The sequence below is a fragment of the Hippopotamus amphibius genome, chromosome 1 (assembly GCF_030028045.1).
Source record: "Hippopotamus amphibius kiboko isolate mHipAmp2 chromosome 1, mHipAmp2.hap2, whole genome shotgun sequence".
NCBI classification, from domain to species: domain Eukaryota; kingdom Metazoa; phylum Chordata; class Mammalia; order Artiodactyla; family Hippopotamidae; genus Hippopotamus; species Hippopotamus amphibius.
Genome location: NC_080186.1, coordinates 239,675,163 through 239,698,912, shown reverse-complemented (window position 1 = coordinate 239,698,912; position 23,750 = coordinate 239,675,163). Strand labels below are relative to the sequence as shown.

The 23,750-nt window shown below is 39.9% G+C and overlaps 1 protein-coding gene and 1 pseudogene across 6 annotated transcripts in view; both read right to left on the bottom strand.

The window, feature by feature from the left end:
• Positions 1 to 4,688: 4,688 nt before the first annotated feature.
• PAIP1 (poly(A) binding protein interacting protein 1) overlaps positions 4,689 to 23,750 on the bottom strand; it is a 29,466-nt gene continuing 10,404 nt past the window's right edge. For all 6 annotated transcript variants that reach the window (XM_057743834.1, XM_057743850.1, XM_057743843.1 and 3 more), the window contains exons 4-11: positions 20,684 to 20,796; positions 16,914 to 17,025; positions 15,509 to 15,634; positions 14,250 to 14,356; positions 12,109 to 12,226; positions 11,308 to 11,362; positions 6,270 to 6,363; positions 4,689 to 5,886 (exon numbers count right to left, since the gene is read on the bottom strand). In XM_057743834.1, the coding sequence (XP_057599817.1) occupies positions 5,793 to 5,886; positions 6,270 to 6,363; positions 11,308 to 11,362; positions 12,109 to 12,226; positions 14,250 to 14,356; positions 15,509 to 15,634; positions 16,914 to 17,025; positions 20,684 to 20,796 (819 nt within the window). In that variant the 3' untranslated portion in view covers positions 4,689 to 5,792. The remainder of the gene's footprint in view (positions 5,887 to 6,269; positions 6,364 to 11,307; positions 11,363 to 12,108; positions 12,227 to 14,249; positions 14,357 to 15,508; positions 15,635 to 16,913; positions 17,026 to 20,683; positions 20,797 to 23,750) is intronic.
• Positions 12,291 to 14,231, bottom strand: LOC130858085 (phosphoglycerate mutase 1-like; annotated as a pseudogene).

The window sequence follows — 23,750 nt, the reverse complement described above, 5'->3', positions numbered from 1 at the left end:
CGTTTCTCGACGAAAGACAACAGTCCCAGGCGAGAGGAGCGAGGCCGCGGGGAGAGTATCTGCCGCTCCTACGCCGAGTCCAAGCAGCGGGGGAGCAGCGGCAGCACCAGCCCGGACCCCGGAGAGCGAGCGAAGCCTGGCGGCGCGCACCCAGCCCTTCCCCTTCTCCCAGCGCGGCCGCCGCGCGTCGCCGCCGCCGCCCGGAAGTCCACACCTGACCGCGCCCCCTGCCCACGGCGAGGGGCGGGGCCGGAAGCTGGTCGATGGGCCTCCGGGTTTTACTTCCGGTGCCTGGCAAGGAAGCGGCCCGACCTGGTTGTGCGGTGCGGGAGGGCGCGGGTTCTGAGGTCTCTCAGAGACAGCTACCGAAGTGGAAGTTAGTGGAGCGATGCTTATTTAAATAATCTGAACAACGATGCGTCAGTGAAGCTGTTAGAAAATCGGCCAAAGATAGAGACCGCTGCTTTTCCTAGTGTGGTATCAGAAAGTGTCTTTCAGCAGTTCCTCTGCACCTTTGCACCTTTTTTCCGCAACAGCAGGTGGGCGCATCTGTTATATTTATTTATTTCTGTCAAAACAGATACTTTTGGAGAGCCTTTTATGTGCTGGGCGTGCTGGGGATAAAGCAGGAGGTGGGGCCCAGGGTTGGGGATGGGGGCTCGAGAGTAACTGGAAAGAGAGAACTAGGACAGTGGTTAGAGCACAGTTGTGGCAGGTGTCCCTCAGATAAAATCAGAGGGCTGTGAGAGTGTAGAGTGGGCAGCCCTGACCCAGACTGAGAAGATATTTTCCCTGAAATCCGAAAGGCAAGTAGGTGTTAGCCTAGGAGAGGGCGAAAGGGTTTCAAGCAGCGGTAACAGCCTGTGTGAAGGCCCTGAGGCCCAAAGGAAAGATCTGAGCCCTTAAAAGGGCTGAAAGAAGGCCAGTTTGGTTTAAGAATGATTGAAGAGGAGAGAAAGGCTCTTTTTAGGGGAGAAAAGTCTGGAATTGGGCTATAGAGGTAGGCAGTACAGATATATGAATTATGGACTTTATCTTAAAAGCAGTGGTAAACTATTACAGGGGCTTTAAGCAAAAGGTGGCACCACTAAGGGATTGAGAGAAATATAACTCCCTAAATTCCTCTCTATCTGTAAAAGTCTGATATGCACATTGACCTCAGTCTTAAGTGAAGTGTGTTAAGTGCATCCTCAGACAGCCATGTTTTCATTGATCTGTAACATCCTACATGTAAATTGTCTACTTCAGAGGGGTTCTGTGGTGCTTTTTTGTAGTTTAGAAAAATTCCTGCAACTGCTGAATGGAGAGTGGATTGTAGGATATGAGAACAGACGTGTGGAGCCCAGCAAAAGGCTTTTGAAAGAGCAACAGGAGAGATGAAAGCAGTTCAGACTCAAGATTGGAGACCATAGCTCCAAGAAATATTTAGGAGATCAACTCTTCAGTCTCGGGGATGATTTAACAGGAGGAGTTAAAAACAGTTCCAGGGGTTTCTGGTTGGGAAAAGTGGATAGGTGTCAGTGCCATCAATGAGAGGGGGATGTGAGAAGAGCAAATTTAGGGAGTAGTAGGACTTGAATTTTGTGAGACCTCCCAATGGAAACAAGTTAGTAAAGGTCTAGAATTAAGAGGTAATAGAAATAAATACAGAGGTCAATGGTGATAGCTGCTAACTGAAGCTTCGGGAGAAGATGAAATAGTCCAAGGATATTGTGACATGAGAAAAGAATGCTTAGGACTGAGCTTTGAGGACTACCAATACTTACAGATTAGGTAAGGGAAGAGAACTCCCCCAAACACTGAGAAACAGCACAAAGCTAGAAAGCAAGCTCTTGTATTCTAGATGCCTGTATGCTTTCAGTTTTGGAGTTACCTGACAGTGTCAGATATTGCCTAGAGAACAAGCCAAAGGATGAAGTGTTTATTCAATTTAATGACATGGATGTCATTGTTGACTAATGAGGGCTGTTGTATTATAATGGTAGCAGAAGCTATAGTGGGTTTGAAGAGCAAATAGGTAAGGAAATGGAAAAAAATGGGACAACACTTGAGAAGTCTGACTAGGAAGCAGAGATGGGACCGTAGTTGGAGAGGAATGGCGTGTTAAACAGCTCATGCAAAGCACCCCTGGAGAAAGTTTAAAAAAAAAAAATACAGACCACGTAACAATAGAGTTCATGAGAGTGAGAGGGCATGGGATTCAAGCACACGTTGAATAACTGGTCTTTAATAGGAGGAGGGCTGCTTCCTGTACAGGAAAAAGAGGGATGAAGTACATGCGGATGCATCTGTGTACACCCATCCAGTGGCTTTTCTTTTTTTCTCCTGTGAAGCAAGTCATCGGGGAATAAAGGGGCAGACAGAGTAGAGAGGGCTTGAATTAAACAAGAGAACGAAGAAACACAGATTACTGGCAGCACTGACAGCCTAAATGAAGGTGGTGACTATGAAGTTACAGTAGTACAAGCCTACCAGGAGCATGACTTCCAGCTGCCCGGATGCTGCAGGAGCATCCAGTTCATCCAGGGTTGGCATTTTGTAGGCTGACACAACCCGGCAGTAGCATACATGACCTTATTTACATCTGCTGAAGTCTAGCCAGCCAAAGACCACGAAGCTTAAGCCTGTAGTCTGACAAAATATTTGACGTGTAAGCAAGGAAGCACACTTCGGAGGGAACACGAATGGTGCTCTCCACAGGGGGAGGAGGGCAGCATCGTTGTAAGTTTTTGGGTTCCTGCTGAAGAATTCTGAGGAAGAGAGACCAGTTCCTGGTTGGATGCTGTTTCCTTGCAGGATTAGAAGCAGGGTTTAACTGAGGGACTGGCTGCTATCATGAGGTAAGGGCAGTTTAGCATCTGGGTATATCCCCAATAAAAGATGGGTGAAGGTAGCAAAGCAGGTCTGGAGGCATCATTGGTAACAAAGCAGTGGTCATACAAAGAGGTGGTCATGACTTTGGGGGAAAAATGTTTCCTGTTAAACATTTGCAGCTGGATTTATCTATGTCCTCCCAGCCTGATTAACTGGCACGGCTACTTCTTTTTCAGTTTGAGCTGATTTTCAGTCCTGGACAGGTTCTTACTCTTCTATACCCAGCATCCTCTCTGGATAAATGTGATTCTTTTAAAAAGAAATGACAACTTAATTCATACCTTCCAGTCCTCCCTATAGATAAGATTGAATGAAATTTCTAATGATAGAATCACCCCTGCTCTCTGACAAGCATCCAAGCTAGAGTGAACCTCCAGTTTCTTAGGCCCTCTCCCAAATTCTCCAACCAAAGCTCAGATCTGATAATAGGTTCTTTTGAACACCCTCTTATTGACATACCCCACAGTTTCCCATGGAGTATATTCTGCCTCACGACAACAAGTACTAAACGCAACATATTTAGGTACAGGTGTGGTCGTGGTAGTCTTTGGCTGAAGGGCACTGATAATATAGACAGAGGTTCTGAACTGATGACACAACTGCCAGGTTCAGACTAACATTTTCACTTTGTTTCCAGACACAAGACTAACTTTTACTGGCACCTTTGTGTCCTTGCTCATTAAAGATTTGTACTAATAATCTCTGTTACAAGACTTACTCATCCACGTTTCTGTTGAAGATACGGCAATCCTAAGGGCCAACAATTGTGGCTAAAGGCCACCTCTTCCTTTTGGTACGTACTGTTGCAGTTTTAAAACATGTCCACGTATTCCTTGAAGGCCTCCTATCTGATATGGCTTTATAGCGAGCTACTCACTTAGAACCAAGAAATTGTAGCAGAAGTAATGCTGCATGCAGCTTCCAAGTGCAGCTTCTTCCTGGGTCTTTTGCAATGCCCCCTTCTCCACATCCAGCTGCCATGTTGTAAGATGTCTAAGCCATGTGGACAGGCCACGTGCAGGTGGTTCTGGTCAAGCAGTGGCTTCAGAAGTCACCTCAGCCCAGTCATCAGCCATAGAGTGAAGACGACTCCAGATGATTACAGCTGCCAGCTGTCCCAGCGCCCCCAGTCCTTAGTTTTCCCAGCTGAGGCTTCAAACGTTGCAGGATAGAGAACAGCCACCCCTATTGTCCCCTGTCCAAATTCCTGAGCCACAGAAGCATGAGCATAATAAAATGTTTAATGTTTGAAGACACTAAGTTTGGGTGGTTACTAGCAGCACTAGTAATTGGATCAAACTAATCCTGTTGGTAGCTGTTGTGAGTATAGCAGTAGTTGGTGACAATGAGCTAGTAGATAAAACTGGTGGTTATTCACAGAGCAACTGCACAAAGTTTAAAGTATGTTCAGTTAGCATATTCTTGGCCCCAGTCTCATGTCTGCCCCCTTCCTTACATCCCTTTCCCCCCCATCCCTGAGATTTACAGTGAGCACAACCTTTAGAGAACTGCAGATTAAGGCAATATCCACCAAAATAGGAGCCATTTTGAAAAAAAAGAATTCACTATTAAACAAATTTCCAAAAACCCCAATTACATATATACTTCCCTTTTGCAATAAGGATGCTAAGAGTTTTGATGTTCTATAATTGCTAGTTTTTCCGAGTAGATGTGTATGTTATTGAAACTCTTAACAGACTTGAATAGAATACCTTCTATCCTAATAAAGTTTGATTTCAAATCTTAATTTTGTGATGTTTTGTAAAAAAGTTCAACAGAAATTCTTTAAAATACCAGGATACCACTCCAAAAACTTAAAGGAAACAAAACTTTTTAAATTTTATTTTTAAAGTCTAATTTTAATCCAGACTGAACAAACAAGCTGAAAAATGAGAAAGCTAATTCGTATTAGCAGACACAGATGTACCAAATGTAAAACAGTGGGTTATTAACAGAACTATTTACATGCATATTTACAAGCAATCCTTTTGTACATTAAGTTTTTCTTTTAGTTGGAAAAAGATTTTTGACATAGGTAAAAATATTACTTAGGTAGGGCTGAGGTGGTACCATATTATAGTAAAAGTATTAGAAAAGTGATTCTCAAGGTGTATCAATTATAAAGCAGATGAAAACTTGAGTGACAAAGATCTAGTAAAATTCTCTAGTAAAAAAGTCAATGCAACTCATGCTATAAAACAAAAATGAGAAAGTCATATAAATAAAGCAGAATAATGTTCTAGGCTTTAGGGTAATGAGGTTAGGTGAAAAAAAAAGCAAACAATTCTAGAATTGCAATAAATCCTCAGTGAAGAATCTTGGTTGTTTAGTTGGGAGTTCTTAGTTTTTTTTAATTAAAGCCATTTTAAAAGCCCTTGGTATCCAATAGCATCTGGATATGTAAGTCAGTTGTTAATGATATATTCTAAGACTTCAGTGCTAAAGATATTCATGATTGTGATTCTTATTTGAAATTCAATTCATTGAGACACTAAATGTAAAACTAAGTGAAAGCTATAATACTCATATCTAAAAAAGGATGCTACATCTTGCAGTGATATGTATTTCCAGGCTAAGAATTTTTCCCTCAAGAAAAGTAAAATTCAAAGGATAAGCTTCTAACCAGCTAGCAAAATTTACTTTCAACATTTTTCATTTTTTTCAAAATCAATTTTATTGCAGCCAAAACAGTGGAATTAACTGTACATAATAAACTATTATATATATATACACATTTTAAGTTATAGGGAATAAAGTTTATTTTGGCAGAGAGTGTTAAACAAGATTAAAGTTGCATACATTAGTAACATAACTCAACATCCTTAATTTGGTATAAGTGTGACACATTTTCTTGCTTTCCTGTGTTCTGCTAAATCACCATAACCTAAACTGCTTTATAAAGTTGATATGCTGAAATTTTACTGTTTTCGCTTACGCTCTGATTCCAAACAAAACTTTTCATAAGCTTCTTCTATCTCTGGGTCCATCTCATCATCAATATCATCCAAGTATCTGTGAAAGAAACAAAGATGACAAGTTTAATGTTTTTTAATTCAGAAAAAGTCTAAGATACTAAAGCCATGGCAGTAAGTATGCTGTCTCCCCACCCCCCACCATTCCATAAAAATGCACATTCTTTCATCATCTTTTCTAGTCTAAACTCCATGTACAAACTGTGACCACAGAAATTCACAAAGAAAGGAGCTAAAGATGGAAATGCCCCGGTGGTCCCGTGGGTAGGACTCCACACTTCCACGGTGAGGGGGTACGGACGGACCCAGGGTTCGATCCCTGGTTGGGGAACTAAGATCCTGCCCACAAGCCGCATGGCGTGGCCAAACAAAACAAAACCACCCCCCAAAAACCAAAAAAAGAAAGCAGCCAAGAGAACTTACGGATCACCACCTCCCGATAAATCTGTTCCATTTTCTTCATAATCTGGAAAAAAGTCTTCTCTTTCAAGTAATTCTTGATATTTCTCTTGGTAATCTACAAAAAATAAAGCATTTTAATGCTGAAAAATATTCACATGAAATGGCCAGTTATCCCTAAATTTTTAATATTATGACTTTTCATTTAAGTGGATACATTTGAAGAAGCAGTAAGGTTCCAATTACATATTTAAGAATAAATATCTTTTATAAAACTTATATTCTAATTGGCTTGCTTTATCTCCCCCCCCCCCCACCACATGCTCATAAATTATACAGTTGACCCTTGAGGGTCACTGACCTTCCAGACAATCGAAAAGCCACACATAACTTAGCCTTCCTTATGCACAGTTCCTTCATATTTGCGGATTCAACCAACCCTGTGCTACATACTGTAGTACACATTTAGTGAAAAAATTCACATATAAACAGACCTATGCAGTTCAAACTTGTGTTGTTCAGAGGTCAACTGTATATTTAACATTCCTTTAAATGTAAAATGGAAATCAAAGCCACTATGAACATGTATCAGAGTACATTTCACAGCCAGTGTGTATGTTGTTTCCATTCTCTGCTGCTCGTTTCCATCAGACAAAAATATTGTCCTAACTTGCTGCGGAAAAACACGTTTCTTCCATCCTACTGTTTTTCCTTCCACAAGGAGGGATTTCAAACAAACCTCTTAGCTTCTGGCTCTCCCGTTACTCCTCCCCAAGGAGGTAAAGTGAGCTATCTGGCTAGCAGATAACAGCCATCATGGGTCCAAGTTTCTCAGTCAGAGGAGGCTAACCTAGCAAATGTGACGAGCATCGGAGACTTTCTTTTCCTCCCTCTCTTTAGAGACAGCTGGAAGGTAGATTCCTGATAAATGTTTCAGCTCTACCAACTCTCCTTAGGTTGGGCTCTTCTAAGGCAATAACAGGTGACATTACAGCTCTCCATTTGGCAGCTGTCTTAAGCAGAGTTACTGAGTATCTTTTAAGATTAATATGTGTGCATGAAGTCCTTACTTCTGAATAATAACATGGGTCAGTGTATATTAAAACTAGTTACCTTACAATTAGTTTCTTGTGAACAACAGCTACCTCAAATTTCAAGAGGATGATGTAATTACATTAAACTCAATAAAAACCATGTTTTTCCAAGATTGTCAGTCTCTATAAAACTCTAGGGAGGGAATATGGGGATATGTGTATAAAAACAGAAGATTGAACTTGGTGTACCCCCCAAAAAAATAAAAAAGAAAAAAAAAAGAAAAGATACATGCACCCCAGTGTTCATAGTAGCACTATTTACAAAAACAAAACAAAACAAAACTCTAATTCCAGCTTAAAGGGTTAGTGATATTTTGATATCCAATCTTGGCAATTTTGAGACAATTTTAACCATAAAACCTTCCTGCAACAAATACTTAAGGGAACAGATAAACATTCTTTTAAATGTACAAATGAATTCACACACACACACACACACACACACACACACACACACACACAATCAAGTCACCAGATGACAGAAACAAGAAGGAAACTGAAAGCCATACACAGCGGCTGCAGCTGGGAGGCTGGTAGACCAGGTGGTCTTAGGAACAAAGGTCTTGGATTTTAAAACCCACAGAAGGTCAGAAAGCAAGGTGGCGCAGTGGTTAAGAATCTGCCTGCCGTTGCAGGGGACACGAGTTTGATCCCTGGTCCAGGAAGATCCCACATGCCGCAGAGCAGCTAAGCCTGTGTGCCACAAATACAGAGCCTGCGCTCTAGAGCCTGCGCGCCACAACTACTGAGCCCACGTGCCACAACTACTGAAGCCCTCACGCCTAGAGCAGCCACCACAATGAGAAGCCCTCGCACCACAATGAATAGTCCCCACTCACTGCAACTAGAGAAAGCTGGTGTGCAGCAATGAAGACCCAATGCAGCCAAAAATAAATTAAATAAATTTATTAAAAAAAAAAAAAAAAAGAAAGCAAGGTCTTGAGTCCATGTGAAACAGGGAGATAGAATTCATGACTCATGTCCATCTCACCTACACAAACCCAGGACATTCAAAGAACTGGTATTTCAAGCAAAAGGTGAACCAAGAAAAAATGAAAAACACCTCGGTGGCAAAGGGAGATGGCAAAGAAACTTGGTTGTTTCTGCCTGGGTTTGGAGTGAGGACAGAAGTACTGTGAAGAAACTAGTTCCCCAGAGAATTTGTAAACAATGAGCCTGCACTTCAAATCTCTATTATCCAAATAAAGAGAACCCCTATGCCAAGAAAATAAAAATTTGTTCCAAGCCATTGTTACCCCTGTGGCTCCTGGCACAAGCAAATATAAACCTCCCTTTGGATAGATGTTTCTACAGTCCAAGCCACAAGGAGTTTTCATAAAGAAAAACAAACAGGCAGTTACAACACTGTGTAACTTAACTTCCAATGATTTAGAAAAAAAGTGAATGTGGAGAGAATAAATGATATATGGAGTAAACAGTTCACCAAAGGTACACCTGAGTGAAAGGCAGATAGATGTTCTCTGCACAGTTTTTACTTTCATAACTTCACTGTGAGTTTGAAAAATCATTCCCCCGACCCCAAGAAAAAGTTTAAGACAGTTAAATGAGATACCAAAAAGAAAAATCACAAATAAATAAATTTGTATATGACAGAAATAACCATAGGGTTACAATTGAAAGAAAATAAAAATATGAAGCAAAAATTAAGCATGTTTAGAATGATGAGAAAACAGGACTTGAAACTTTTAAGATCAAGAAACTTTGCACAAAATGCAGAAACAAAATTCAGCTTGAGAACCGAACTGATTTTCTATAAATAAAACAGTCACTAGAAATAAGCGGGAAAAACAGAATAGGTCAAGATGAAGATCAAAGAGCCAAAACGAATCAGGGCAGCTTCAGAGAACGAGGGAAGAAGGAAAACCTGCCTCACCAGACCCAGCAAGATTTACAGAGGGCAAGAATAACTAAGAATGCAGTACTGGTGTCAAGACAAACAGAAGAAAGATCCAGATTCACAGACACAGGAATAAGACACAAACCTATAGGGAGTTACATGGTGCACAGAGGGACATTTTATCCAAGAGAGGAAGGATGACCTGTTGCTGAGATGAGTAACTATAGAGTATTTAATTCCTACCATATCCCACATACAAAAACTAGCCAGATGGATTAAACACCTAAATATAAAAAGCAACAAGGCTTAGAAGATCATGGAATTTGATCGTAGTAAGAAAACTAAGTCACAGAGAGCGCAAACAAGACTAACACTCAACGCTTCTATGTGACAAGACATAAAACGGGGAGGCCGCATATGTGGGGGAAAGTGACTAAGCACCACTTTCTAGGCCATGTAAGTAATTACAAATCTGTAAGAAAAACAAATGAGCCAACAAACAGGTGACTCTCAAAGAGATCAAAAGGTCAATAGAAACATGAAAAGAAACTCACTACCACTAGTAGGGAAATAAAAGTTTATGATTTCAATGGAAGATGCCTTAGAGGACTGGGATGGGGAGGGTGGGGGGGAGTCGAGGGAGGGAGGGAACACGGGGATATGTGTATAAAAACAGATGATTGAACTTGGTGTACCCCCCCCCAAAAAAAAAAAAAAAAGAGTCAAAAAAAAAAAAAGGTTTATGATTTCATACAATCAGACTGACAGAGAAATAGATCTGGTAACAATAAGTGTTGCCAACAAATGGGAAACAGGACGTTCACTTGCTGCCGGTGGGAACATTAAGTGGCACAATCACGATGGAGAGCAGTTCAGCAACATTTAGTGAAGCTGAAGATGCCTACAGCCTATGATGTAGCAGTTCTACCTCCTTACCCTACAGAAATTCCCGCGTGTGCACAAAGATTCTTAGGAGACGCCTGCACCGCCCCGTGGTGACAGCACGCAAAGACCACCCAAGCACCCGCAGTAGGAGGGGTACACGCTCTGCACTTTACTCTGAACGAACTACAGCTGTATACATCCACATGAATAAATACCAAAAATACTGAACGAAAAAGAAGCTGCAAAAAGATGTGCACAATAAGGTAGCATGTAGGTTACTACTACCGTGCACGGTAACACCCGTGCTTTACAGACACACAGGACGTGAAAAGACGGCACAGTGACACCAGCATCAGGAAGTAATGACCTCTGGGAGGGCACTCACGGAAGGGCCGGACGTGGGGGCGAGGGATCAACTACAGAAACAGGGAATGGCTTAGTGGCATCTGCAGAGCTTTACTTCTCGGGACAGACCCGAGGTACGTATTGATACGGGACAGTGAAACTGGTTTAATCTTGACTGTGATTCAACAGGTCAGTTTTTTCGTGGTTTTTTTATGTTTAAATATTTCATCATTTAAATCTGAGACGTTCTACCCCTTTGTGTTAGAGGCACAGAACAGTCAGTGCCTGCTTTCCAGAGGAAACAGATGGGAAGATGCTGATACACTGGTTGTAAATTTGCACCAAGGGGGGACATTTTCTCTTGCTCTCAGTGCAGTTCTGTGTATCACAATTAAAGCAATCATTCTATAAGTGGCCCTTTTTTGGTAGAGGAATTATGCAGAAATTTAGATTTTAATTAGCTGACCCACCAAATATTAATAAAATCCACAAGTCTTAGTATCTGCAAGTATTAACCTGTACGAATGAAAGTTGCTGACTATACAGTGAACTAGAACCATCTTTCCCTTCCACTCTAACTACCTGAAAGTTTAGAGTATAAAAACAAAATGTTAGAGGAAATATAAAATAAAAATGCGTGCATTTAACTGAGGGATTCTTCCAATCCTTCATTGTTAGGGTGACAAGATACCATAGAGTGAATCAGATGTTCAACCTGAAGTGGTTCCAAGTGGTAACTGTGAGAATATTCTAGTGAAACAAACCTTTACCCTATATTTTAGAATGATGTGAACTCCTCAAAAAGTGCCAATGAGGATATGGTTTTCTGTAATTTACTATCTCACCAAAAAATGGGCAGAAAATGACTGAGAAAACATACCTGGATCAGCTGCAGTAAAAGGAACACCATCAGATGTATAAAATGTTGGCTCATTCTAAGAGGAATCAGTGATTAAAACATGTTACCATTTCAGAATTGATTTTTTTTAAAGCACATTAATTAATAGAGCATGGCTGTCACTCATCTGCACCTGATAATACAAGAACAAGCAAAAAACTAACTTCGTAGCAGCCATTTTCGCCTTGCTGGGAAAGCCTATGGTCTTCAGGTTGCTATTCTACTATCTCAGGTTCTTGTGGATCTAACCCTGCTGTCTACTGCCTGTCACACTCTTGGTAACTTGGTCTGTTATGCACTGTGATTTAGTGTCAGCTGATCTTTAGCTGTGGTTCCCACTCCCACCACCATTGTTTTCTTTAAGTATTTCCAAGACTGGATTTTAAGAGCATTCCTCCATGGTTTCTTTATGTTTGGTCCTGTCGAGAGCTTCAGGGCATCACAGGCCTGGTAACCCATTTTTTTCTTAATATACTTTACTACAAAATGCCAAGTAAAAGTCTGAAATGCAGGCCTTTGACCATGGATTCTCTGGAAAAACTGCTTCGAGGAATCCCTACACTCACCCAAGTCCAAGCCAACTGTATTAACTCCCCTGCTACTGAACGGCTCTTTCTCTGGCCTACCCTTTCACTGAGGATTCCAGGGCTGCCATAGGACCCTAAGTCAGTGAAAAGAGTTATTAGGTTATCGAATTCCGAAAACAGCTTTATGTAACTTATCTACAAAGTGACAAAACTGAATTCATCCATGACCAAACTTAAAATGCAAACACGGGCATACCATAAAATAATTAGGATCATTTTCAGGTGTTGCTTCCCTGTATGTTGAAGTTGCATGGACTCTACCCCAGTTACTGGACCGGAGTTCTACAAGCTTCAAGAGCATCTGTTTTACATCTCTGCAGACAAAAGTTGAAAATGAGTTAAAATCAGCAAGTGTTATCATGCTCTAATATATCACAGATGCCTAAAATTTTGTTTCAAAAATTAACATGACTTGATTTTCTAGACATTTCCTATAATGACACAAATTTATCTTCTTTCAAAAAATGCACGTCACTCCTTGATCACACTGATCTGGGAAAAAGATTCAGTGCAGTTATGCTCAAATGCGTACTGGGCCCAAGTGGCGGGCCAAGCAACTGGAATAGGATTCAGAAATCAGGCACAGTGCAAGACACACCTGGACGTGATCAAGAGGCATTTCACTGCCATAAAATAAGGCCGGGGAGGGATTCTAACACACAGGAGAGGATGAACTCCTACACCTCAGAAGTCAAGGAGCTTATCCCCATGTTGGTGTAAGGAACAGCTTATTTTCTGATGACCACATGTGGGAATGTTTCAGCTGCCACTAGAAACCCCAAAAGGTTTTTTAATTATATAATTTTTTGTGAAAGTAAATACAACACATAAACATTCAGGATTGATCCCAATCTTCTGGAGCCAGGGAGGAAATATTTGTTTGCATCACCACGCATCTTCCGTTCATTTTGCACTGGAAAGACTGCAGCACAGTGCAGGACTGGCCCCTGCGTCCCCTCATGAGTCACGCCTTCACGTGGATCCCCCCCTCCCTTACTCGAGCAGGTCCTCAGGGACAAAGCATCAGCAACCATCCCCGAACTGTGGCTGCCGCTTACCCTCCTGGAGGAGTCTTCCCTCACCTGGACTGAGAACCCGGCCCCAGAGGTGCCATTCTGACCAGAGTGTATGAAGGGAGTGGGTGCAAGAGACCAAATGGCTAATACAAAATTGGGAGCCCCTGGTCCCCGTCCGGAGCTACAACGTACAGATGTGGTCAGTGTGACGTGTGCAGGACAGACGTGTAGAGGAATGGGATGGGCAGGGAGGGTGTCCTTGGGAGTAGCCTGCTGCTTGCCCTCACCTCCTGGCCTTGCCCTGGGCAGCCACAGCTTCCATGGCTTTACACAGTCTCCTCATCTCCTAGCAACTGCACAGGCTTGACGGGCTTCACGTTCTTGTCCAAGTGGGACATTGGGACGCCAGTGGGCAGGCTCAGCTCCACGATGGCTTCTTCAGTGACCCTCTCCAGATGCTTAACAATGCCCCACAAGGTTGGTGCAATGGGCTACCATCAGCACCCCTTTCCCCTCCTTGATCTGGGGAACTATTTCTTCCTTCCAGGAAAAGGGCAGGGCTCTGGTAAGAGCATCCTTCAGACTCTCATGGGAGGGCCGCTGACCTCCAGTGGGGTCTGCATACCTTTGATCCTTACTGATGCTGCTGCGGAAGGACCATCAGGCGCTACTGGAGGTAGTGGGACTTCAAAGGAGCGTCTCCAGATCTTTACCTGGGCTCAGCCTCACTATGCTTGGCAGCAGTTTCTGCTTCACTGAGGCCAGTGAGACCCCCGTAGTGCTGTCCACTGAGGGGCCAAGTTCTCACCTCTGACAGCCACATCTGGTCAGTGGCATCCAGCACTGTCCAGAGGGTCTCAGCTGCTCTCTCGGCACTGCGGTGAAGCCTGTGTGCTCACAGCCCACTGCCTGGCTCCTGACGCTATTTTTTTTTTTTTTTTTTTAAAAAAACAGCCTTGAAATTTGTTCCATGTAACTGTGACTATATATGTTCTGTTTTTGTTTTGGAGGCAGTGCAATCCTAACATTTTTATACCTCCAATTGGATTTATAGTAGTATTTTACCTAAATATTTATTGAACTTAAAAGTATGAATCATTTTATTTTTTAATGGACTCTTCCCCACAGGAATATCTTAACTTCTTCCATTTATAAGCATAATTAAAGAAAAGTGGCTAGAAGAGCAAAAGCCATAGGTAAAGAAAAAACTTCTGTAGATCCATAAAGATTATTCTGATGAAGTGCAACAGAGTAAAAACAACCCCAAAGAAAAAGCAAGGAATGGAGACCTCCTGGCTCTCTACATCACTTCTTTTCCTACCTGCTGCAATTTGCATCTAGGACCACATTTTCAATTCTCTGAATAATCTCCTGCATATCAGTCTTTCCTTTCTCCTTCCAGGCATCTTCTAAAACTGATCCTGTCAACTAAAGAAGCAAGTATCAGTAAAATAAAGAATTCAATCAAGTACAGAAATTCTAAAAAGATATTAGGAGCAGTTCAAGCATTCTTTAAACAAGGTGAATTTAGCAAGTTAAATATTTCCAATTATTTTCTATCATCTAATATTCAGGAATCGCTAGACTTTATTTTTCTTGACTGTAGCAGAAGTTTAATCACAGGTTTTATATGCCAATGACTATATGGTATATTTGCTATATGACTAAGATAGGCTATAAAATTTTAATCAACATATCACTTTTTGAAATATGCAATATCCAATAAGCATAGAAACTTAGAATTTTAAAAAATACAAACTTAATTAGGAAAAAATGAGTTAAGGATATAAACAGGTAATTCACAGAAACTAAAAAAATGGCTTACAAACAAAAAAAAGGCTTAAATTCACCTGTGACTCTAATCATGGAAATGCAAACTCAAATGAGAGTTTTGCTTTTACTTATCACAATGACAAAGTAAAGCCTAGGACTGAGTCCGTCTATCACTGATAAGGATATGGGGAAGAGGTACACTCACTCACTGCTGGTGGGAATACACTCTGGGCTCAGCATTTGGAAGGGAAATTTGGCATTACTTATCAAATTGAGGTGTACACGCTCACTGAGCCACCAAATCTATGTGCAGGAATGTAACTTACATAAACAACTGCATATATAAAGATACTATGAAAGATCGACAGGGCTGCAGTGGCTAACCTGAAAATAACTGTTCAGGATGGACTGGATAAACCACGTGCAAGCACACAATGGAACACTGAGAAGCTACTGAAGAAAAAGCCATGCGAAATTCAAGATCTTCGTCTGGTGGGTAAAGCAAGCCACAACAGAGTAAGATCTTACGAGAGCACACATACAGACAGAGGAGAGGAAGGAAAGGGAGCTTACAGATGGGGTGGAGTAAAGGACTTCCATTTTCCACTTCAAAGTTTTGCCTCTTATATTAAACAGTAAGTATACATCGCTTTTCCAATATTTAAATTCGAGAGCAAAGTAAAATGTCAATATTTAACTTCAATAAGTTAATCTTGAATTTGTGTATTATATGTACTTTCCTTCCTCTAATTACACACTAAAGGGATGAAACAGTTGAATTTTAAGAAAAAAATAAGTAAAACCTACCTTCAGTAATTTGACTGCACAAATTAAGTTGTCATCCACAGGATTAGAAAAGAGGGCATTCAGCAACTCCCGAAGACCAACCTGAAGAATGTCTGCCCTTGTAACCTGTCCATTTGTTCCTTTAATCTTTTGGGGCAAAAGCAAATGAAAAGCAACTATGCCAAGACAGAATATGGATATATAAATGGTCTAACAAAGTGTTGGCAAAATAAGTGTTTTAAGTTAAACAATACAAAACATATGGTCAGGATAATTTAAGCCTCCTTTAATGTTACTGCTTCATAAAGCTGTTTCTAAGCCTATTAAGTTGACACCTTTTTGGGAACACAGAGCTTTTTCTTCTGCTTTATATACTATTTAAAAATACTCTGACTTGCATCGGCATGGAACACGTATCTCAGTTCTCTGGCCTGAAGAACTGCAGGTTCAGGAACCATGCCTTACCTTTATAACTCCCCCTCACATATCACTACTTCTACTCAGGAAATCCAACTGCATCCTTTCAAGGCCCATTTTAGATTGGTGCTCTTGTTTGGCTCATACAAAAATAAAGTGAGAAAGATTAAGGCATGAGAATTTTTTTAAATTAAGGCCATCTGTGGTAAAAAGGGATAGTAAACTAGGCACAGGACTGGACAAAGACCTTTTAGATGCATTGACTGAGATGTATATTTGATGGTGGATTCATGTGTCTTTTCACCGGTATTTACAATACTAAGTCCTCAAATCAGGGTTTAAGAAGGTATACCAATATCTGGGACTAACTAGTCAAAGAAAGAAAAAATCAGGCAAATCCATTACAAAGTAATATTTAGCACTTATGTCGCCTAACCAACAAGCATATACTCAAGCATACCACCAATTTAGCTGCAGACTTTGTACAAAAACATTTTATGTGGAAGATTAACATATATAACAGGACCAAAAAGAACTACTGTGGGTGAATTAGGTGAAAAAAAACAAAAAAAACAAAAATCCAGAAACTCTAGTCTCTCCCCTCTTCACTCAAAGCTTTGTGCTCTGTAGGGCAAGTTGCTTTTAAGTCACCATCTGAAAGTCAACATGCTAAATGTGCTAATATTTACGATACAAGGATCCAAAAAGGTGTGGTTGTCCGTATTCCAAAAGCTTAAAATCACATGTAAACCATGGCTTTCCAAAAGTATATAAAGACCTTAAAATGCTTAGTAACTATGTCTCAACACCCTGCCCGTGAACAGAAGACAAAACGATACATACGGTCCATTTGAGGACAGACACTACCATGAGTAGGTACTGAGACATTATTTTCTTTCTCTCCCATTTCACTCAATGTTGTAAAAGAATAATGTAAACACAAATCCCTTATTGAGGTCAATTTATATTCTCAGGCTTTGTAGTACTGAAAGGAAAAATTTCCTCTCACCTCCAGGTTAAGATAAAGTTCTCCCAGAAAGAGTACAAATGCGTGGAATCGTTTTCGAGTCACTTCATCCCCTTTTGCAGCTTGATCTTTAACTTCATATTCAGTCCGACATCTAATAAAGACATACCTTTTGTAATCTCACATTGCTTTGTTTTTTAAATAGTCAAACAAGTGACCATGTGTCACTCTGGCTGTTCACAAGCAATACAGAGGCACACACAATGCACTGACGCTCTGACCTGCTGTGGTAAGAAGTGCTCCTGTCTATTGTAGAGGCCCGAAGGTGTGTTATCTTTAAATACAAAGGTCCCTAGTTCTAAGAAACTGATAAGAAGAGCTGAAAATAGACAGATCAAGTAAGTCTGTAACAAATCACAGCAACATAGACTTCACGAGGTCCGCTGTATACCGGCACTAAAAACAAGACAAAAGCCCCACCACCTCACCTTACCTGTCGTCTCACAGGCTTTTTAAGAAAGCACTGTTTTGATACGACCTCTGTAGAATAGTCTACCCTTGATGAAATATGAACTTTGAACAGATCTTTAGAAATATATATAGATGACCTCCAACTAAGCTGAAAATGTATTCTTATGAAGCCCATTATCCTTTATAATTTCTACTATACAAATCAGAGAAGTGAAGCAAGGGGAGAAGTCTCCAACTGAAGCCACATAGAAACATAGAAGGCAATTAATCTGGTCTTTATTTCCAACAGAAACTAAAGGAGTCAATTTATTTTCCCTTGTTTGATTTCTCCCTGACTTGCTCCACTTACATTAGAGCTTACATAGTTCCTATTATCTAAAGTAATTACAATCAGCCTGTCATTGCCTACACCAGTGAATTATGGTGTCAGCTACTGTTACTACGTGGATTTTTTAAATGTACTTTAAACGTTCACCATTTTGGTGTTAAAGTTTTTTTTTATCTTTATTGATAATGTGGTGAGAGCATTCTAGGCAAGTCATGTGTTTTACAAAACTGATTTTGATAGCTCTCCTTTTAAAGACCAAGGGAGCAGCTTATGAAGGCTTCATGGCTTTCATACCTGAGAGATCAATTTAAAAAAATTTTCAAGGAACTTCTCTGGTGGTGCAGTGGTTAAGAATCCACCTGCCAATGCAGGGGACACAGGTTCGATCCCTGGGCCGGGATGATCTCACATGTCTCAGAGCAACTAAGCCGGCATGCTACAACTACTGAAGTCCGAGCGCCTAGAGCCCATGCTCTGCAACAAGAGAAGCCACCGCAATGAGAAGTCCGCGCACCGCAACAAAGAGTAGCCCCCGGTCTCCACAACTAGAGGAAGCCTGTGCACAGCAACTAAGACCCAACGCAGCCAAACATTAAACAAACAAATAAATAATACAATAAATCTTAAAAAAAAAACTTTTTTCAAAACAATCTAAAGGAAAAAGTCTTTTCTTGCCCAAGAATTTACCTTGGTTCAGTTTATATACCAATCAGAAACCCAGCTTAGCTTATTGTGCCTAGGCAGCCGATTCCAACTCTTACAAGCTATATTAAATGACTAACGTCTTCTGTTTCAGTCAGATATGGAAAGATATTGGTTATCTTCTCATACATATTAAACTAATTCCTCATTAGGAAAAAAGTTGGGATATCTACAAATAAGACTGGTGAATGAGGAAAAGGACCACTTAACACCAATTCAGTCATCCAAGCACTTTATTGGCTGCTTTCCTTTCTGTCCTTCCTTTTATGACTTTTCAGTAAGAACTTCGATGAAATGACCTTTTTGTTTTATCAATGCCATGACTATGAGATCATACATTAATATGTGTTAACATACGTACAAATGTAAATTCCTACCCTTGTACACGGTTGATTATCTAGGTGAGAGGAAAGACCCTAAAACTTTTTTAAGCTAAAGATTTTCAAGTATAAAAGCAATACACAGTTATTTCAAAAAGGTTAAAACAGAAAAATATAAAGAACAAAGACACTGCAACCCAGAGATCACTGTTGTGAAGGTAACTTCTGTCTTCTTCAAAGTATGTATACGTTTTTAAGTTAACAGAATCATGCTCTTTCCCCTTGTTATACGATTAGCGGTCCTCCATGTTAAAAGCTTTGACGGTACCCTAGTACTAGAGGAGCACACACGTGGGTATACAATCAAGAGAGTCAGAAGCGTGGTTCTCAGCCATGACTACACAGCAGAATCACCTGGGGAGTTTTATAAACCATGCCCAGGCTCTGCTTCAGTCTGATTACATCAGAAGCTCCAGAAGTGGGGGCTCAGCCCCATCTTGAGTCTCTAGGTAACGCCACGGCAGAGCCAGGGCTGAGCAGCACAAGGGAAGATAAGCAGCCTTTCTGCCATCCCACCTCCTTGAAGAGCCTATTTTCACATCTTTCCAGAAGCTATAATTTATACTTCAATTATTAGGTAAGATTAGACATCTTTTTATAACTTTGTCATTCATATTTTTCCAAACTGCACCTATCCAGAGTCATTCCAAATATTTCTATTACAATACTGGCCTTTTTCTTACTCATTCCTAAGAGGATCCTCTTTTCATACTAAATAAAATGAGCTCACTGCCATGTGTTACAACTTTCCCTATGTTTACTTCACTTCATATAAATGTATGACCCCTGCAATATTGTAATCTATATGTAATTAAGTTTAATCTCTTGTTTTAGGGCCTGCAGATATCATGTCTTGCTTAAAAGGGCTTTACCAACCTACAATTTGTCTGTCAATTTTTCCCCTAGTATTTACTGTTTCGCTTTTATATTTAAAATACATTTTGGTATAAACAGTGAGACAGGAACCCATCTTTGTTTTCTTCCCCACCAAATGACAAGCCAGTTACTTCAGCAGCACAATTTGCCTTTTACTTATGTATTAAGCATCACCTTCACCAAAATCTTAATTTTCAAGTGTCTCTGGAGTGTACTTCTGGAATCTTTAACCTGTTCCAGTACAGTTTAACCACACGATGGAATACTTTGCAACCATTAAAAAGCAGCTTTAAAGAACTAACAGGCAAACTATAGTAAACTCAAAGACAACCTTGTTATTTAATAAAACAACTCAAATTATAAGAAAATTCATTTCCTTACATTAGCTCAAGAATTCACTTTCATCCTAAAAAAACATAAATAAATACCAAAAAGATCTGTGTAATTTCTCATGCTGATTCTAAAGTTAGGAGAAAATAAGCATGCAAGAATAGCAAAGAAGACTACACAAACACACACACACACACACACAAATGGGGAAGTAACTAGACTAAGCCTTGAAAAAAATTAGAGCTTTTTAATAGCACAGTAATAAAACAAGAAGAGAACAGTGAATGAATTGTTGGATGGAATATAATGAATGTCCATAATCAATGCAAATATAAGGATGTAGTGTGACAAAGGTAGCAGCTGTAATCAATAAGAAACGGGTCATTCAAAAAAGTGGTATGGGAAAAATTGGTTAAGTGTTGCAACAGATGAAATTAGATCCTTACTCAAGCCAAAGTACAGAAGTACTAAGAAATACGTAGTGACCATTTTTAAGATCTTGGAAAAGGAAAAGGCCTTTCTAGGCACAAAACCAAAAGCAGAAACCATTACAGGAAAAAGACTGATATATATGACTATAAACTTTTAATACTATACAAGTAAGAATGGTCTGCCCTATTCTCCCCTGCAACGGTCTACAAAGAACAGTCTTTAACAAAGAAGAATGGTCAAATTCTGGTACATTTAGAAGCAGTTTTCCTTTAATTTCACATATTCACACTGACCTTTGAAGTAGCAATTGGCGGAAGTTGCCACTCTGTGGGCTAATTGTCAGATGATGGGACAGGTAATTACAGAGGCGTGCTCCCATGTAAGAGAAATTTGGGATAGATGTGGCCTTTCAAAAAGAAAAAAGTTTTGTATGACACAGATACATCAAGTTATTCATGCAAACACGTACAGCAATATTCTAAAGAGGAAATGTTTTTCCTGCCCCCAAAACGGTACAGAAAAATGTACAAGTCATTTGTAATTGTTAGGCATAAGGAAATTAACTCTCCCTCCCAACCTTACACCAAGAACCTTACACCAAGTACAAAGAAAAACATTAAGGCAAGCTCTCCCCACCATTTACCCGTGGTTAGCAGAAAGCAAGGAGATAATCTCTTTATACAAACTCATTTTTGCACAAAATATGTACATGTACCCAGCTGCATAATGCCAATTATGAAGAATATCTGCCACACTGTTGATTTGTGGCATTTCTCAGGAATAGGACGGCACCAACTTTGGCATCCAGCAGTCCAGAACGAGATTCCCAGGCCTGTTTTGTGGCCTTGGACATCACTAAACCTCCCTAAGCTTCAGTTTCTTGATTCCTAAAGAGGTAATTAACAGTACTTGATGCAAAAGATTAAACTTCAGTAACACTCCAAACACTTGGGGTAAAGAGGAAATAAAAAAAAATAAGCTATTTTTTAATAAGACAGTGGAAAAAAACACTGAGTATCAAAGACTGTGATACAGCCAAAGTACTCAGGAAGTTTAACTTTCACTGTAGTTTTTAAAAGAACAGTAGAGCACACACATTAAGAGGTTAAGGGACTTGCCCAACGTCTCAAAGGTAGTAGTCAACCAGAGTCTAGACCTAACAAATGGCCTGATGTCCCTCCAACCTTATGTTGGGTCCAGCTGCTTATGTGTAAGCTTAGACAAGTCACTTAACCTCTGTTAAGCTATGTATAAAATGGGGATAAGAGTAATACCTTGCAACCACCCAGGATTAAATAGTTAACTACAGGTCAAGTGTTTAGCCTTGCCTGGCATGGAGTAAATACTTTATAATTAAAACTTGTTATTTCTAATTATTTCCTTGCTCACACAGGGCCCTGTACATTTCTCACCAAGGAAGAAAGACTGATCTCTCCTAACATTCATGCACGAGATTGAGTCAAAAATTATCCGCACTCTGGCTATAAAATTTATTTTAATTAACTTTTAGAAAAGACAAATACATCATTTTTCAACATAATCTCCTTGATTTTCAATACACTTTGTCCAACTGTCAACAAGCTTTCATATTCTCTCATTAAAAAATGCTTCAGGCTGAGCTGCAAGCTGCAAATGCACCACTGTCTTCACTTCTTCATCAGAAGGGAATCTTCACCCTCGTAGGGCTGCTTTCAGGGGACTAAATAGGTGAAAGTCTGATGGAGCAAGATCAGGACTGTAGGGAGGACACTTTCACACCTCAAAATGAAGTTTTTGCAGAGTGTCAACAGTGTGAGCAGAAGTGTGCAGACGTGCACACCCTCAGACCACAAAAAACGAGTCACTGCACACTGCTCTTCTTCCATTTTTGCTCTCCCCGTAGTTACAAATGAACAGATGTAACACGTTCACACCTGCACAGCAGTGACTGGGGAGACAGTAGCCTTGAACAGAAAGCGCCGATAAGACAGTGTGGCCGACAGAAGTTTTAATATAACCATTTACTATAACTGGAGTGTGAATAATTTTTGACTCACCCTCATATGTGTGCCTGGTACCATAAAAGACTTGAAATCCAAAATTTATACTTTTCCCATTATTGGCATTGATGTTTTCCTTTACTTTTAAAATTTAAAATAAATTTAAAGACAAGGCTGGTCATTAAAGTTTCCTGCTTCCCTGCTATACCTCAATTTTACACCCATAGACAACCACTTTCAATTCTTTCAGGTAAAAAGGTTTTCAACTCTCTATCTCCAAGCTCCACAATTTCTGACTTCTGTTTTTTTTTTTTTACTAGTTTCCCCACCAAGGAAGATGAGTATTTAGTTTCCACCCTGCTCAACCTTACTCCATTCTACTATTTCCCAGTCCTTCTACCAACAACTACAGTTACACAATTTTCTTTTTTGCCTTGACTTTCCCCACTGGCTTGGAATTCAACTTTTTTTTTTTTAAGATCTGCCAAGTCAGTTACCACTCACCCAACTGCATTCTATCTCCTTTCTCCATATAAGTCCTTATGGGCTTTTGATTTTTTAAAATCCCCATACTGTCATTTTCATGGTATCTGGTGAGGAATCAAAGTTGAATATGTTTTTTTTTTTTTCTTTTTTTATACAATAGGTCTTCTTTTATAAGTAGCTATGAGTAAATTCCCTCAATGAAACTTTAGAAATGTTGGTAAATCTGTATCACTGACCACAGAATGTTAAAACTTAAAAAAATACTAAACACATATTTGAAACACTGGCTTTGAGACCGTCACAGAAATTGTAGTTTGTTAGGTTAGAGCCTTTCTAACCAACCCTGATATAATATGAGTATAATAAGAACTACAATAATAACATAGTTCTGATATAATCAAACAGCCTATTGCAGAGCTAAAACTAAACAGAGCCAGAAAAGCAATAAGAAAAAAGCAAAATCCTTTCATTCTCTTATCTTATATTCTTTTTTAATCCATTTAGATTAAAGTAGGAGTCAGGACAAACAGAGCAGTTCTAGCTTCCTAAAATCTCAGGCATTTTCAGAAATCTAAGAGTTGGCCAGGTAATACTAGGGTCCAGTAACAATACAGACCAACTGCAAAAGTAGTCAAATGAAACACTAGGGAGGATTAAAAAAACACACACAAAACCTGCTATCTTAAGTCACCCTTTCACATATTCCAAGTGTGAGCTGCTCTTCAGCAACAACTTACACAGAAACACAACCTTCGGTGGCATTTATCTCCTACTCAGTTTTTGACCAGTCTCACTCACTGACTTTAAATTTGTCTTCAAAATTGAGTGTTGTCTATTTTTCCCCCTAAAATAGCATTAATGTGTCAGTGACCAATATGCTAGGATTAAAACTAAA